Genomic DNA, 15,059 nt, shown 5'->3' with positions numbered 1-15,059 from the left:
GCAATCCACCTATTTCCGTCCTCGGATATAGGGAATGGTCCAAGGAGATCAAGGCCAACGCGAAAAAAGGGGTCGGCCGGTATATCCAAAGGCTGCAGCAGTCCGGCAGGAGGCACAGCTGGTCTTTTTCGGCGTTGACACGACTCACACGCGGCAACATAGCGCCGGACGGAGCGGTTGAGACGCGGCCAGAAAAACCGTCGCCGAATTCGGTCATAGGTCCGCGTGACGCCAAGGTGTCCAGCGGTGGGAACGTCGTGCAGTTGCTGCAGTACAATCGTTTGCAGATGAGACGGAATGACGGTTAGGAGCTCGGGCCCATCGGGGTGCATGTTGCGGCGATACAGGATGCCATTTTGTAGTACGAACATGTGAAGGGATGGGTCAGACGGAGCAGAGAGCAGGCGTTCGATAATGGGGCGTAACGACTCGTCGCGTCGTTGTTCAGCGCCAATGTCTTGCAAGGCTGAGAGGGAAAGAACGCAGATCGGTGCGACATCCACTAAACCGTCCGGTACATCGACGGGATGACGAGACAGGCAGTTGGCGTCCTGATGTAGACGACCCGACTTGTAGACCACAGTGTAGGTGTATTCTTGCAGCCGTAGGGCCCAGCGACCGAGGCGGCCGGTGGGATCCTTGAGGGAGGAAAGCCAACAAAGGGCGTGGTGGTCGGTTGTAACTGTAAATGGTCGTCCATATATGTAGGGTCGGAACTTGCCCACCGCCCAAATGAGGGCGAGGCACTCGCGCTCAGTAATTGAGTAATTGCGCTCGGCGGGAGAGAGGAGGCGACTGGCGTAGGCGATAACGCGGTCGTGCCCACATTGGCGTTAAGCTAAAACTGCACCAATTCCGTAGCCACTGGCGTCAGTGCGGATTTCTGTCGGAGCGGAGGGGTCAAAATGGGCGAGAACAGGAGGTGTAGTAAGCAGCGTGATGAGCTGCGAGAAAGCAGACGCTTGTTCAGAGCCCCAATAGAAAGGAACGTCTTTCCTCAGGAGGTCAGTCAGGGGACGGGCAACATGGGCGAAATTTTCCACAAACCTGCGGAAGTAAGAGCAAAGGCCCATAAAGCTGCGAACATCTTTGGCACAAGTTGGTACAGGGAAATTCTGCACAGCATGAACTTTAGCGGGGTCGGGGCGAATGCCTGACGAATCGACAAGGTGTCCGAGCATAGTTATTTGGCGGTGACCGAAGTGGCACTTGGACGAGTTGAGCTGTAAGCCAGCGGTGCGAAAAACAGAAAGAACAGATGAAAGTCTTTCAAGATGTGTCGCAAAAGTTGAAGAGAAGACGATGACGTCATCCAAGTAGCACAAACAGATGGACCATTTCAAACCACGCAAGAGCATGTCCATCATCCGTTCAAAGGTCGCCGGGGCATTGCACAAGCCAAATGGCATTACTCGGAACTGATATAGGCCGTCTGGAGTGACGAATGCGGTCTTTTCACGGTCCATGTCATCCACGGCAATTTGCCAATATCCAGAGCGAAGGTCTATAGATGAAAAATAAGTGGCACCGTGGAGACAATCCAGAGCATCGTCAATGCGGGGAAGTGGATACACATCTTTCTTGGTGATCGTGTTTAGATGACGATAGTCAACGCAGAATCGCCAGCTGTTATCCTTCTTTTTGACGAGAACAACAGGGGACGCCCACGGACTGGAAGAGTGTTCAATAATCCCTTTGGCAAGCATCTTGTCAACCTCGCTCTGGATAACTTGTCGTTCAGAGGGCGACACCCGGTATGGGCGTCTGCGAACAGGTGCTGCATCGCCGGTATTTATCCGATGCGTCACGACCGTAGTTTGACGCAAAGGGCGATCGTTCAGATCGAAAATGTCGGAGTAGGACTGGAGGAGGCCACGGAGCTGTGCGGCTTGTTGGGTGGAGAGGTCCGGTGCAATCATCTTTGTAAAGTCATCGGTCGGGGCTGATGCAGAAGGCGCAGAATGAGCAGTGGTCGAAGACGGCGCAACAGATAGAGCAGAAATGTGGCACTCGTGCGTTGGTGACAACGTGGCAAGAGACATGCCTCGAGGAACTACTTGCGGGCACTGTCCGAAATTTAGGATCGGAAGACATGTCTGATTGTCCGCAACAGAAACGATGGTGTGTGGGAAGGAGACATTGTGAGAAAGCAGGACTGACGTCGCGGGAGTGAGGACATAGTCTCCATCAGGTACAGGTGGGCTGGCTAAAACAGGGATGAAGGTTGCTGCAAGAGATGGCAGGCGTATAAAATCCGCGGAACAAAGCTGAGCTGGAGCTTGAGCAGGAAGGTCAATGGGAACAGGTAGGGGTAAGTCAAGTTGTACGACACCGGCGGAACAGTCAATCAGAGCAGAATGGGCGGACAAAAAGTCGAGTCCGAGGATCACATTGTGAGGGCAACGTTCAAGCACACTAAACAAAACGGACGTGTGGCGACCGGCGACACTGACACGAGCAGTACACATTCCAAGCACAGCCGGAGTTCCACCATCGGCGACCTGGAGCAGTCGAGTCGGAGCAGGGGTAAGTACCTTTTTCAAGCGCGTTCGAAGCTCCGCACTCATGATGGAAATTTGGGCTCCAGTGTCGATGAGTGCTGTAACGGGCAAACCATCCACGTCCACGTCCAGAAGGTTCCGATTAGTAGGCAGGGTCAGCAGAGGAATTTCAGGCCGGTGTTCGAGAGCAGCGTCACCTCCAGGAGCTGCCCCAGTTAGTTTCCCGTCGGAGAGCGGCGACGGTAAGCTGGGGATGGAGAGCGACGCAGCTGGGGCGAACGGGAGCGGCGACTATGTGGTGATGGCGATCGGCTGGTCGCGGTGGCTCGAGCGTTGTCAGGTGCGTCTTCAACCTCGGTGGAGAGTGATGGCGGGCGAGGATTCAGTGGGGAGCGGCGGTAGGCGGGAAAGCTTGGTCGTGAGTGGGCTGGCCAGGAACTTCGACAGTGGCGAGAGATGTGGCCCACACGTCCACAGTAAAAACAGATGGGTCTATCGTCATGGGTGCGCCATTCGGCCGGGTTGCGATAGCTCGGATACGGTCCGTATTGGCTCCGGTGAACAGGGGCAGAGGCAGCAGACGAAGCAAAGTCAGGACGGCTGGCGGAGCAGATGGACGGAAGACCTACATTCGCAAGTTCTTGGCGAATGACCGACTGAATGAGTGACACAAGCGGCCGGGAATCGTCAAAGCACTGCGTCACAGGCGTGGCAGGAGACGCTGCTTCGATTTCTCGCCGAACGATACGGACGATGTTCTCGGAGGAGGTGGGCTCACGCGGTGGACAAATGTCTTCGCACGTCGACGAAGCTGCGGTATTAGGTAGGCGCGTAAACTGTTGAACTATGCGGCGACTCTTCGCGTCTTCAAAGCGGCGACATTCGTTAATGATCTCATTGACCGTTGTGATGTTCTTATAAACAAGCAGGTTAAACGCGTCGTCCGCGATGCCCTTTAAGACGTGGCTGACCTTGTCTGCCTCTGCCATATTGTTATCTACTTTGCGGCAAAGAGCGAGGACGTCCTGGATATAGGCCACGTACGATTCAGTGGACGTCTGTACACGGGTCCCAAGGTCCTTCTTTGCAGCACGTTGGCGGCCGACGGGTTTGCCGAACAAATCCCTAAGCTTCTGTTTGCACTGGTCCCAACTCGTAATCTCTTCTTCATGTGTTTCGAACCAGACCCGTGCTGTTTTCTTGAGGTAGAATATTACATTAGCCAGCATAAGCGTGTTATCCCACCTGTTGTATGCGCTGACCCGTTCATAATTCTGTAACCAGTCATCGACGTCAACGTTGTCAATCCCGGAAAACATGCCAGGGTCGCGAGGCTGGGCCAGGATGACTGTCGGGGGCGACGACGGGGCCGCGGTTGAACTCTCTCCTTCGGAAGACATGGCGGCCAGGTTACGTCCGCTGCGGAGCTCCGTCTTGCTCGATTACCCCGCACGTCCACCAATGATGTTACGGGAAGGAAGAAGCGTTCGTCTATTTACAGGTAGCTTTTAATGGCTGAGCCAACAAGCGTAGAGCATCGATCTTGCTAAAACACTTCTTCGTCGTCTCCAAGACCACCATCAGCGTCGTCTTCTTTCCACATTACCGACTGTGACAATATTGCCTCGTCGTGGCGGGTGTCATTAACACCGTTGTTCATCCCGGTTGAGCAAGGCCATTTCCTTCAAAGATAAAGTTACGGAAGGCTGGCAAACACACCCACTAGCTTTTCTCCTTATGTGAAATGCTTCCACCACTTGCCTTGTAATACTATCAGTGCGCACAAAAAGGATTTTTTGTCATCAAAGAACGGTTTACACTGGCATTCGAAGCAGTGCTTTGCCAGGTTTGTAGATTTCTTGCTAGAGAATTCTGGTGCTCTGATAGCGTTAAATTAATGCATCGGCGCGTCTGTCCTGTGTACAAAGGCCGCATGACAAAGGTATTTGGTAACCAAACAATCTTAAAGGGCACAGGCTTCTTCCCATGGTTTATTTCGCATGTCTCCGCTGGATATTTTTATCCATTCTTATAGTTTCAAAGTATAGGAGTAACACGAATATAGATTAGCAATATAGTCTTGTGTTTCTACTTCTATTAAATAAGGATGTAGTGGACGGGGTTGCCGCTGGTAAGCACTTGCGAGAGTTTATTTAAGTACAATCGAAACGAAGCTTTATTTGTTTCGTCTGAAGGTTCTGACATTTAAATTGTTGGACTATGCTGTATTTGTTCATGCAAATGCATCATGTATTTGTTTTGTCATCATGTTCGCTTTTTAACACGATCCACTTCTTCTGTCTTTATCTTTTCCATTTTCCGCTTCCCTCCGCGTCCACTAGCAAGTCAGAAGCACGTATTTCAGGCTGACCTCTCAACCTTCACAAATTGAAAATGGGTGCAACTCCTGTTCTTTAGAGGAAATCATTCCTTGCCTCCTCATACAGCTGGAAAGGGGAACGGAAAGCCGAGTGCGTGGAATAGAGAGGATGCACATGGAATGCAGAGAATGCATATGTATGTATAGATATACATACATCTATATCTATATATAGTGTCCATAGAAGTCCGTGAGGAAAGCCCCATGGCAGTGGAGACAGTGCAACACATAGACTTGGCCGACGGACGTACCGCAATATTTCGAAATTGTCTTCATCGTGGCCCCTCATATCGTCCGGATGTCTAAGCGCGCTGTTGGCCGTAGGCTTATTTTATTTTTACGGCAATTCTATGTCCAGACGCGTTCGCGTCGCCGACGTCACCGCGCAGTCGCCGTGTGGACGGTGCGTCCGATACCCGTGTGTGCAGGGCGAGAAGCTCCCTAGAGGCACGAGCGACGCGCACGGTTTTTGTCTGCAAAAACGAGGATGCCTAATGAACGCACCCTGATGCTTGGCTCAGTCGGCTCTTTAGCAGCTAAGGTAGCGTTCCACCTTGCGCTGTTAAGCGTTGTGCTCGCAAACACTTCCCTGCTGCACAGTTTTCATGCGCCTACGCTCAAGCGCAATTTGAAACAGGCTGAAGGAGCCTTTCCTGCACATATGCTGTGAGGCGCCTGGCAGCGTTGAGGGCGCGTTTCTGCAGCATTGCAGCAGTTGCCTATTCGCACTTTCCAGCGACTATAGGGGGCGCGGAGAACGTTTCAATATGGCGGGGATAGAGGTGATGGAGCCGACACGAAAGCGTGCGCGTCTACAGGTGCAGGCGGCTCACGGGCCTCTAGTATCTCTAAGCGCGATCCTTGATCTTGCAAAGGAAACGCAGAGATGTGTTGTAGAAGGAGAGGCTGCGTTTAACGCTGGCCATATAATATGCTGCGGTATACGAGCGACGACAAGCGCGGCTGTCGAGGTCGAGTCACTATGCCTGCAGACAAGCGCCGTGAGAGGCCCCCCGCATACTATAAAAGTTCAAGTCTGCAATGAAACCGGCGCCGTAAAGGTCAGTATTTCACCTTACGTTTTTTTTAAAGATATACGTGATGTACGAGAATTGACACCAAGCAGTTAATTGGTGGCGCTCGGATGTAAACAAAGCGCAGTACCCCTCATGCCGCTGCATAATATAAACGTTGTGTGCATTGATGACGTTATGTGCATTCATGGCTCCCTGCAATGGCTTATTTGTGGAATGCTTGTTAAAAATGCCAGGTAACACGGAAACATTTCAGTAGTGCCGATTTAGAAGCTATGAGCGAGACAATGAGGTGTGCCAGCGCGCCCCGTTTCCAGCATGATTAGCGTTTTCGCGTGCTGTACGGCGATTTCGCCAAAGTGCAACGCGTTAAATGCAATTATTTTTTTACTTACTTCTCGGGCTTAAACGCGCAATTTCGTCGTTCTAGTGTCATAAAAGCACCAATGTGTTGTTTTCGGCTTCCAGAATTCAATGTGCATGTGGGAGCCTACGCATTTGCCCTGTAAATAATTAGCGCGGTTTTAAGGTCGTTTGCGTGCTTAACATTGGTTTGATTGTTTTCAGGGAGAATGCACGTGCAAGGCCGGTCTCTCTGGTCAATGCAAACATTTGTTTGCCACTTTGATATATTTGAACAGGTAAAACTTTATACATCATGTGTTTATTTATTTTCATTAGTTGGCTTGCCTGTAATGTGCATCAAGTGACAGTGAATATGTTTACCTTATGTCGAACTAAGAGCCACATTGTAAAAGGCGAACATAGAAGTCAGTGGCAATGATGCCTTTTCAATGCCATCTGGGGCTTGTTGTTGCACTAGGAACCGAGTTTCAAGAACATGCACACAGCAATCAATTGAGTATGTGTTGCTTCAGTCACTTCAGGTGGGCACAGGCTGTATTAATAACCACAGAATGCCCAGAAATGTTTTAAACGTTCTGGGCTTTTTTATTTGTTTACTGTAGGATTTTGATTCTGAATCTGCTGTAAAATATTGTTGATGTAACTTACTAACACGGAAACAAAGGATGAAACAAAATGGAACCAATGTACACAAGCGCTAACTCAAAACTGAAATGGTTCCCGTCTGTCTCATTTTTTTTTCCGCACTACCAAGTTGCATCATAGAATTCCAACTAGCCCCATCGCGACACTGTTAGGAAACATTTTCTTGAATCATATGAAAGATGCAGAAAAAAGCCAATACACAGAGTATTTCAGCAAGGTATGTTTATTTTGATGTACAGGACAAGTGCCACTTCCCTGGATGCATTGTCATGCACGGATGTGCAACAACAGTGGGGACGTGCCAGTGCCGCCAGCATCTACAAACCAAGGCCAATTAGTTTGTTTTGCCACGTCGAGCAGCTTCAACCAATAAGTGTCCCTGAAGATGTTCAAGCCCTGATTAGGAAAGAACTTATCGATGCAGTACCAAATTCTGCACTGGCAAAACACAAAACTCGTGCAAGAAAGTCAATCCCTTTCACTAGCAATTTGAACATAGTCCGCGCCATCGACACAATTTTCACACAAGGTTGCTACTTGAGAGAGCACACAAAATTTTCATTTTTTGAATCGGTGCTAGATGGTGAAAAAACAGTACTGAAAAGGTTTACTCTTGAACATCTCAATGAAAATGAAAAGAGTTTCTATCTTCAAAATGTGTGCCTCTCCTATGCCAAAGCTAGGGAAATATGCCGCGAGACAACTGATCAGTCATCCACTCTGTGGCACAGCGAAAGAAAAAAAAGAATTACTGGAAGCATCTGCAGAGAACTCTACACGTTTGAAGAAAGAGGTACACGCAGTTGGGAAGCAAAGCTGGACAGGCTGTACTGCAGGGAGCCTTTCAAGGGAAATGAAGCCACAATGTATGGAAAAGACAACGAGCCTCTTGCACTTGAAGAGTACGAGAAGACTCATAACGAAAGCGTGAGCAAGCTGGGACTCGTCGTCATTCCAGATGTTCCTTGGCTTGGCTACAGCCCGGATGGAATAAGTGAGCAGAGGGGAACGAACATCTTGCTGGAAGTGAAGTGTCCTGTTCTAGGCAAGCACTCTAGCATACAAGACCTTGTAAATGCTAAGAAGCTGGCATTTATTGTGTGTGATGGAGAAAATTATGCATTGAGACGTGCTCACAAGTATTATTCCCAGGTTCAACTGGGCATGCTCCTCCTTAACATGAATCTGTGTCATTTTATAGTATATTCGAAAGTTGAGAGCCTTGTCATTCATGTGCCGAGAGACACCGAGCATATTCAGGCACTTGTAGACAGGCTGCAGTATGTCTACTTCAAAAGGGTACTACCTAAGCTTGTGCAGATTAGCAAGGCTTGAAAGTATGTTGGTGTTCATAGGTTTTTTTCGTTGTTGATCACTTCCATTCAGTGGGAGGGGGGATACTTAGAAGAAAAGCTATTCAGTACTTTGTAATATTTACGAATTGCAATATATTAAAAAATTAAATTATGGGGTTTTACGTGTCAAAACCACTTTCTGATTACGAGGCACGCCGTAGTGGAGGACTCCGGAAATTTCAACCACCTGGGGTTCTTTAACGTGCACGAAAATCTAAGTACACGGGTGCTTTCGCATTTCGCTTCTATCGAAATGCGGCCGCCGTGAATTGCAATATATGTAGCAGCAATTAAGCAATTGTTAATTATATTTACTGTTCAATGTCTGCTAAGGAAAGTATAGCAAATTGTGAGAACTGAAATGGCAAGAGTTTTTGAAGCATCGAAGAAGCAAAATGAGGAGTTCAAGTTTGGTTCTAGGTTTTGCAGCATATGCATAAATGGCCAGCTGCAAATTTTGCTTGTATTCTGTCATTTAGTGCTTTTGGATGTCTAGTCATGGAGTTTCATTTTTTACTCTACAACCTGTGATGTTTTCTCTGCAAATGACACCTTTACAAGTGTCTACAGTGCACATGTTGCAAAAAAGAGAAGAAAGCTGTTGATCCTTTTTTTAAGCAACTATTTATTTTGCATTCTTCGAAAAGCTAGTCACACAGCAGCTCATAATTCCTGAAGAGCTTGTTTGCAGTCACTCTAAAGTACTTGAGCGAATACAAGTAGTTTTTTACTTGAAAATTAGTGCTTCTGTGTTTATAACTGGTCCTTTGTACCTGATATACTTGGCTGCTTTTTTTTTTTACTTGTCAGTACACGTATCACACCTATAAACATACCACAATAAACATTCCTCCTGTAAATGTGTGTCTGCGTTTTGCTATGTGATATTCAATATTTACTATTTGTTAGAAAATGTTGATATTCGCCCTCCTCTCAACTTTCATATGTCTCTTAACTGAATGTGTACACATCACTTCCATTTGTATAGGTTGTCTGCAAATAAATGTATGCCACATGCGAGGCTCTCGCATGCTCGTATATTTGCCACCTGCTCTCGGTTCACATTCTTCACGTCTTTGTGGTTGCAATGCCCACAAGTTCACAGCTGTACTTAGTCACACATTGCAATGTACACGACAAAGTGATGAAAAAATAAAAAAAAAATAACCATCACGCCTATTTGACCCAACAGCGCATACTATAGACAGTATGTATAATTGAACAGCTGATGATGTCGCACAAATTAAGTGGAAAATACACCAAAAGAGATTGTTCTGTTAAAGTAACATTAACATTCGCCAGTTTGTGTTCCGTTAACCATAGCAATATGTGTCTGATCAACACTGATAGGTTAGTGAGGGCTAGGATTCACCTCAATTTGAACAGGGAAAGATTAAAATTGGTCAAGAAGAAACAAGCCAATCTAGATGCAGTAAGGGTAAAAGCAGACCAATTCAGGCTGGTAGTTGCAAACAAATATGCAGCCTTAGAACAGAGATGAAGATGACATAGAGCTAATGAATGAAACCGTTACGAGGATGGCTTCAGAGGCAGCAATTGAAGTGGGAGGCAAGGCACCAAGGCAACCAGTAGGCAAGCTCTCCCAAGTAACAAAGGACCTAATAAAGAAGCGACAAAGAATGAAAGTGTCCAACTCAAGAGATAAGATAGAATTTGCGAAACTGTCAAAACTGATCAACAAGGCGAAAATAATTGATTCGAAATTATAACGCGATAAAGACTGAAAAAAGCCGTAAAAGATGGACGCAGCATGAAATCGGTGAAGGAAGCTTGGCGTAGGTCAAACCAAGATGTATGCACTAAAAGATAAGCAGGGTAATGGCACCAGCAATCTCGAAGTTATAGTAAAAGCAGCAAAAGAATACAAATGGGTTGGAGCACATGCCAGATCCTGGCTGGAAGCTTACCATTATCATTAAAAAGAAAGGTATACAATCAGCGCATTCTACCGGTGCTAACATATGGGCAGAAACGTGAAGACTGACAAAGAAGCTTGCGAACAAGTTGAGGAACGCGCAAAGAGCGATGGAACGAAGAATGTTAGGCATATAGTTAAGAGACAGGAAGATAGTGGTGTGGATCAGAGAGCAAACAAAGATACCGAATATACTTATTGACATTATTAGAAAAATTTGAGCTGGGCACATCATGTAATGCGTAGGTTAGAAAACCGGTAGACCATTAGGGTTGCAGAATGGGTGCGAAGAGAAAGGAAGCTCAGTCGAGTACGGGAGAAGTATAGCTGGGGTGATGAAATTAAGAAATTCGCAGGCACTAGTTGAAATCGGCTGGCACAGGACAGGGATAATTGAAAAGTCGCAGGGATAGACCTTCGTCCTGCAGTGGACATAAAATAGGATTGCAATGATGAGGATGAATTGTGTCAGCTTTGCAAGCGTGCTTACTGAAATTTATCATCAGCCAGTATTGGTGCGCACAAGTTAGTTAGCCCACACGCAACTGTGAACAGCTCATTGATATAAGGCAGCATTTCCCAGGACAGAGTTGAGTTGAAGAGCTTAAATATTTTAACTCGTTGTATTGCTCGTTCTACATGAACCCGTGCCCTAGCAATATCAGCTGTCCTAAGGGCATCATTGCGGTCAAACTGGCAGTCCTTTTTAGCAAAAGGTGGCCGAATTACGCCAATTGCACGGGCAGTGCACAAGTCATCAATGAAAAAACCCCTATCGACCATAATGTCATCTGTGAATGACTCGAACTTCTCCAGTATTGCACACTCAGCTGTAATGGCTTTGTCTGAGGCTCGTCCACCAAATGCTTCACTGATGAATGTTATTGTGCCAGCTGGACTTACACATATGAGAAATTTTACAGTGTAAGTCGACTTGTATTGTGAATATGTCAGTAGCTGACATTTCACACAGCGAGATCTTTCAACTGGGATTTCTGTGCAATCTACAACACCTCGCACTCTCGGATACTGTTTAAAGTGCGAAGGCATATTGTTTAAAATTTCCTCCTTTGAAGGCCACTCAATGGCAGCTTTCAGCACTGCAGCAGCAAGAGGCAGTGTGTGCACAAAATATCTGTGTATGGACGAAATGCTGCATTGAAAAAGTACACTGAGACAGGAAAATGACATAGCCTGTTTCAGAACTATGAACACCAAAATAACTCTGTCCCTCACAGAAGCTTCCATCCTATTTGCCGCCTCATACTTCTCTACGAGTGAAACAATCTTGTTTAGAAGTGCATGAGAAGGTACGCCAGTCAAAGTGTTTAGGTGAGCATCAGAAAGAAGCACGTCCGAAATCCTAAATTTTTGTGTGAAGTCCAGTGAGTTCACTTGAACGGATTTGTTTAGCTCAGGTGTGTGGCCCAGCTCTTGAAGTTCAACAAGTGCCCTTGCAGCGTCTCGTTCTGTAACGCAAGAAAAAATTTAGAGCGAAATTGGTACAGTTTTAAGCAAAAAGTTACCTGCTGTTGTTCGTGAGCAAGAGCTTGAAAGGGGGGGAAGCCAATCCTGCACAGGTGGGTCTGCAATACAATGATGGTGAACTAAATCCTTCATAAAACCATGTGAAGTGTCCTACAACACGGTGTATTCAGTCCTACGGCAAAATAAAACAAGATGCATTGCACTGGCTTGCCTTTGCTCTAAAATTCAAGAGCAGAGAGAGAAAGTATCAGATGCGAAAGGCGGGGAGGTTGGCAGGGAGGTTACCTGGAAGGTAAACATCCACTTTGCTAACCTGGTGCACAGGTGAAAGGGTAAGGGGGGTGCCGAAATATTACAAAGAAAAGCACAAAAAGTGAGAAAGATCATAGAAAAAAACACATTCACACACACAGAACACTATTGCATCAGAGTCACTCCAGTAGGTTACTTGCCTAAGGTGACATTAGAAAAGCCTTAGTCTCTTAATAGTAGAACGTGTATTTATCTAGGTGCCCAAAATCTTTCGGCGATACCACTCTCGATATATTGCCCTTTGCAGTTGCACAACCGGACTCGCCTTGTTTGGTGAAACGGCAAACTTAAACATGCGGTAACGCCTATGCATCATCAAAACTTGGGTGCGAAGGTCGGAAAAAAAATTCTCACCATTGTATTCACTTTCTTCCAAATTATCAGGAAGCTCGCATGCGCAATCTTCATTAATGACGACTTCAGATACGTCGTCCTGTTGGCCCTCGTTTCCTGCAACATTGTTAGGTCAATAGAAGAGATGCTTTAAGACCAAGCAAAACAAATACAAGATCACAAACGCTTGCGCAGTACCTCCGATCGGTACACAACTTTCACTACAGCCAAAAAAAGTAGCGAACGCCTTGCACATTGACCGCCTGTTTGATTTTCACACAGAACGACTAAGAACAGATGCAGAATACGTTCGCTAGTGTGAAATGCTCACTACGCAGCGTCAGGCACCGTCGAGGAATATTTACCGAAACAGCGCGAGTGCAGGCAGAACATTTAATAAACGGTGACACTTGCGTACTTAAACTTACCTTGAGAATCTGTGGGGGGCTTTCTTCGGGGAACCCTAGGCCTCACACTTGCTTCGTGGGAGCGCATAGGGATCTTTTGCGAAGGCACGGCGTTTCTTTTCAGCCGCTTTCGTAAGGGCTTCAACCCGTCTTTAAGGCAAAATTTCACAATCAGCTCACCACAAGAATAAAATGAAATCATTGAGAGCATCGCAACAGTCAATTACTCACCAAGGTGGCCCCAAAAGAAGTCGTCTTTGTTAAAATGATCGCTACATACGACCATTTCTTCGCTCACTTGCTTCCCGATGCGGAGCTTGATCGCCCACAACTTCCTCCGTTTTTTATCTTTTGGAAAGTGGTGCAGGCTCACTTTTCCGGAAATTGCACGATTTGTGCATTGCGGCACACTGCACATGCGGTTGCTCTTCGCTCGTCGACTGTTTTCTTCCATAACGAAGAGCACAAGTACGCCAACGCAGCTGCAGAAACCGCGTGAGCGAGAAATCCATCACCCCCTCCCGGCTTCCGAAAAGATCCGCGCGGCGGCGCTAGCGTTTCTGGAAAGCGCGAATAGCACGCTGTGTCGCGCCAATACTTAAACCCCGCCATTTCTCAAGACACTGTTTGAGAAGCATCTGCGCAACAACGCTAAACCTTGTTATGACTTTCAGTGCTTCGCCCTGCCGGTGAAACTGCCCAGTTTTCCTTTTGTGCTCTGCAAATATCCTGACAAAGATTAGCTGAGAATGTAAAACACCTGGACACTAAGCTAACGCCGAATATCGAGCATATATTGTGCCATTGTCCCCGATTTCAGTCGGAAAGCCAAACATTCTATCGCATTGAGACGACTGGACTATCGGTCGTTGTCTGTGCAGCTGCTTCTTGAAGACCATCTCCATCGCTCGTCAGCCCGCGAAGCTATGGAGGCAAATTTCGTCTTTCTTGAGGGCGACTGGTCTATGTCAACGCCTTTGACCCGCTCAGGCATTCCGCGTGCGTGCGCGAGCTCACGGCGGCTTTCCTCTCCCTCCCTCTCTCTCTATCTTATCTCTCTATTCCCTGTTTCCCGTCCCCCAGAGTAGGGCAGCCAACCAGACGCATTTCTGGTTAACACCCCTGCATTCTGTCTTTATTTCGTCCTCCTCCTCGGAACATTGTACTCAACAGGATCAAACCAAAAAGAAGGAACGTTATCGAATTTATACGTACAACAATGAATTTATAGTATGCTTCGTTAACGAATACGCCTGTCCAAGCGAAGAAACATTTGGCGCTCTTTCTGTCCCTTCTTCTTTTCCACTTAGTTTTCGTTGTGCCAGAATCACAATTCAAGCATGAACCAGCTACAGCTCAACGTCGCGTTCTGTTAATAGTTCCACGTAATTTATTTACGACGGCAACAATTTCCCTACGGTATCGTGTGTCTCTACCATTTAGACAATGTTCCGACTTCCTTTCCTCTTTTTCTTTTTTTTCTTTTGGGGGCAATGTTCAACCAGCAAAGCCGTCGTCCCACCGGCGTATCTGAGCGGCCCGCCGCGGCAAAGCCGCCTCGTGGGTAAAATGTGCGCCCCCCCACCCACTTCGGAATCCCATTCTCCTTATGTTGATCCCCCGGAATCCACCTCAGACGCGGATGAATGGCTGCCTCACTGCCTTCCGAAAACGAAACAGCGAGAGACTCTAAGGGAAACGTTCTGTAGGTATGGCGCTTGTCACGCGGTTCATTGACGTCTCTGCGGCTTCCTTGATGTCTAACAGCTTCTCCCTTCTTCTCCGTGAAAAAAAAAAAAACTGCCGCAGCCATCAGTTAAACCATTCCTCCAAAGTGCTACGATTGACGAAACTTGCGCACCGTTTGCCATTCTCAGTCGGTCTGGCCTTTGAAGTTTCAAGTCGAATAGTTTTTCATTGTCTGCAGGCTGCAAGTCGCCGTCTTTCGTGCAGTTTGGTGCGCCGTATAGCGATGCCAACCGCTTGACCTCGGCGCCTTCGACTGACTTTCGGCGCCTTGAGCGCCCCTCTTTTCATTGTTCTACGACCCGCTTAAGGGTTCGTGATCCTACCGCTTAGAGCCCGCCGCGCGAATTGACAATCGTCGGCAATAGGTGTCGTCGTCGCGGCCTTTGTCGAAACGCGTGCTTCGCCCGGCTTTCCCCTTCAACTGTTGTTGTTCGGAGCGAGTACTCGCGGCGCGCATGGCGTCGTCGCACCCGCACACACGCCGTGTAAGCCGTTGACACGGGTGGACGTTGTGAACACGTGGACTTTGCTACGTTGCCGCCACACGCCTGTG

General features: G+C 47.5%; 2 protein-coding genes and 1 long non-coding RNA gene across 6 annotated transcripts in view; 2 read left to right on the top strand and 1 right to left on the bottom strand.

Annotated features, from left to right (window-relative positions):
- Window positions 1-15,059, top strand: part of LOC142583243 (uncharacterized) — a 146,543-nt gene that overhangs the window by 123,939 nt on the left and 7,545 nt on the right. The window lies entirely within an intron of this gene.
- LOC142583245 (uncharacterized) lies at window positions 5,607-9,321 on the top strand. Of its 2 annotated transcripts, XR_012828580.1 has the most exons (3): window positions 5,631-5,942; window positions 6,483-6,556; window positions 7,166-9,321. It is a non-coding gene; the product is annotated as an uncharacterized LOC142583245 (long non-coding RNA). The 2 variants fall into 2 exon arrangements; XR_012828579.1 differs by having other exon boundaries at window positions 5,607-5,942; window positions 6,483-9,321.
- On the bottom strand, window positions 9,056-13,278 carry LOC142583244 (uncharacterized). Of its 3 annotated transcripts, XM_075693634.1 has the most exons (5): window positions 12,989-13,277; window positions 12,779-12,907; window positions 12,372-12,467; window positions 11,744-11,803; window positions 9,056-11,686 (listed from the first exon to the last, which is right to left on the bottom strand). In XM_075693634.1, exons 3-5 carry the CDS (start codon window positions 12,423-12,425, stop codon window positions 11,627-11,629), a joined length of 174 nt encoding a protein of 57 aa, XP_075549749.1. In that variant the 5' UTR covers window positions 12,426-12,467; window positions 12,779-12,907; window positions 12,989-13,277; the 3' UTR covers window positions 9,056-11,626. The 3 variants fall into 3 exon arrangements, with proteins under 3 accessions (XP_075549749.1, XP_075549748.1, XP_075549747.1); XM_075693633.1 differs by having other exon boundaries at window positions 9,056-11,803; window positions 12,989-13,278; XM_075693632.1 differs by lacking the exon at window positions 12,989-13,277 and having other exon boundaries at window positions 12,779-12,981.

This window comes from Dermacentor variabilis, chromosome 5, assembly GCF_050947875.1.
Source record: "Dermacentor variabilis isolate Ectoservices chromosome 5, ASM5094787v1, whole genome shotgun sequence".
In the NCBI taxonomy this organism is placed as follows: domain Eukaryota; kingdom Metazoa; phylum Arthropoda; class Arachnida; order Ixodida; family Ixodidae; genus Dermacentor; species Dermacentor variabilis.
The sequence above is the reverse complement of the archived record's forward strand: the minus strand, read 5'-3'. Positions and strand labels throughout refer to the sequence as shown.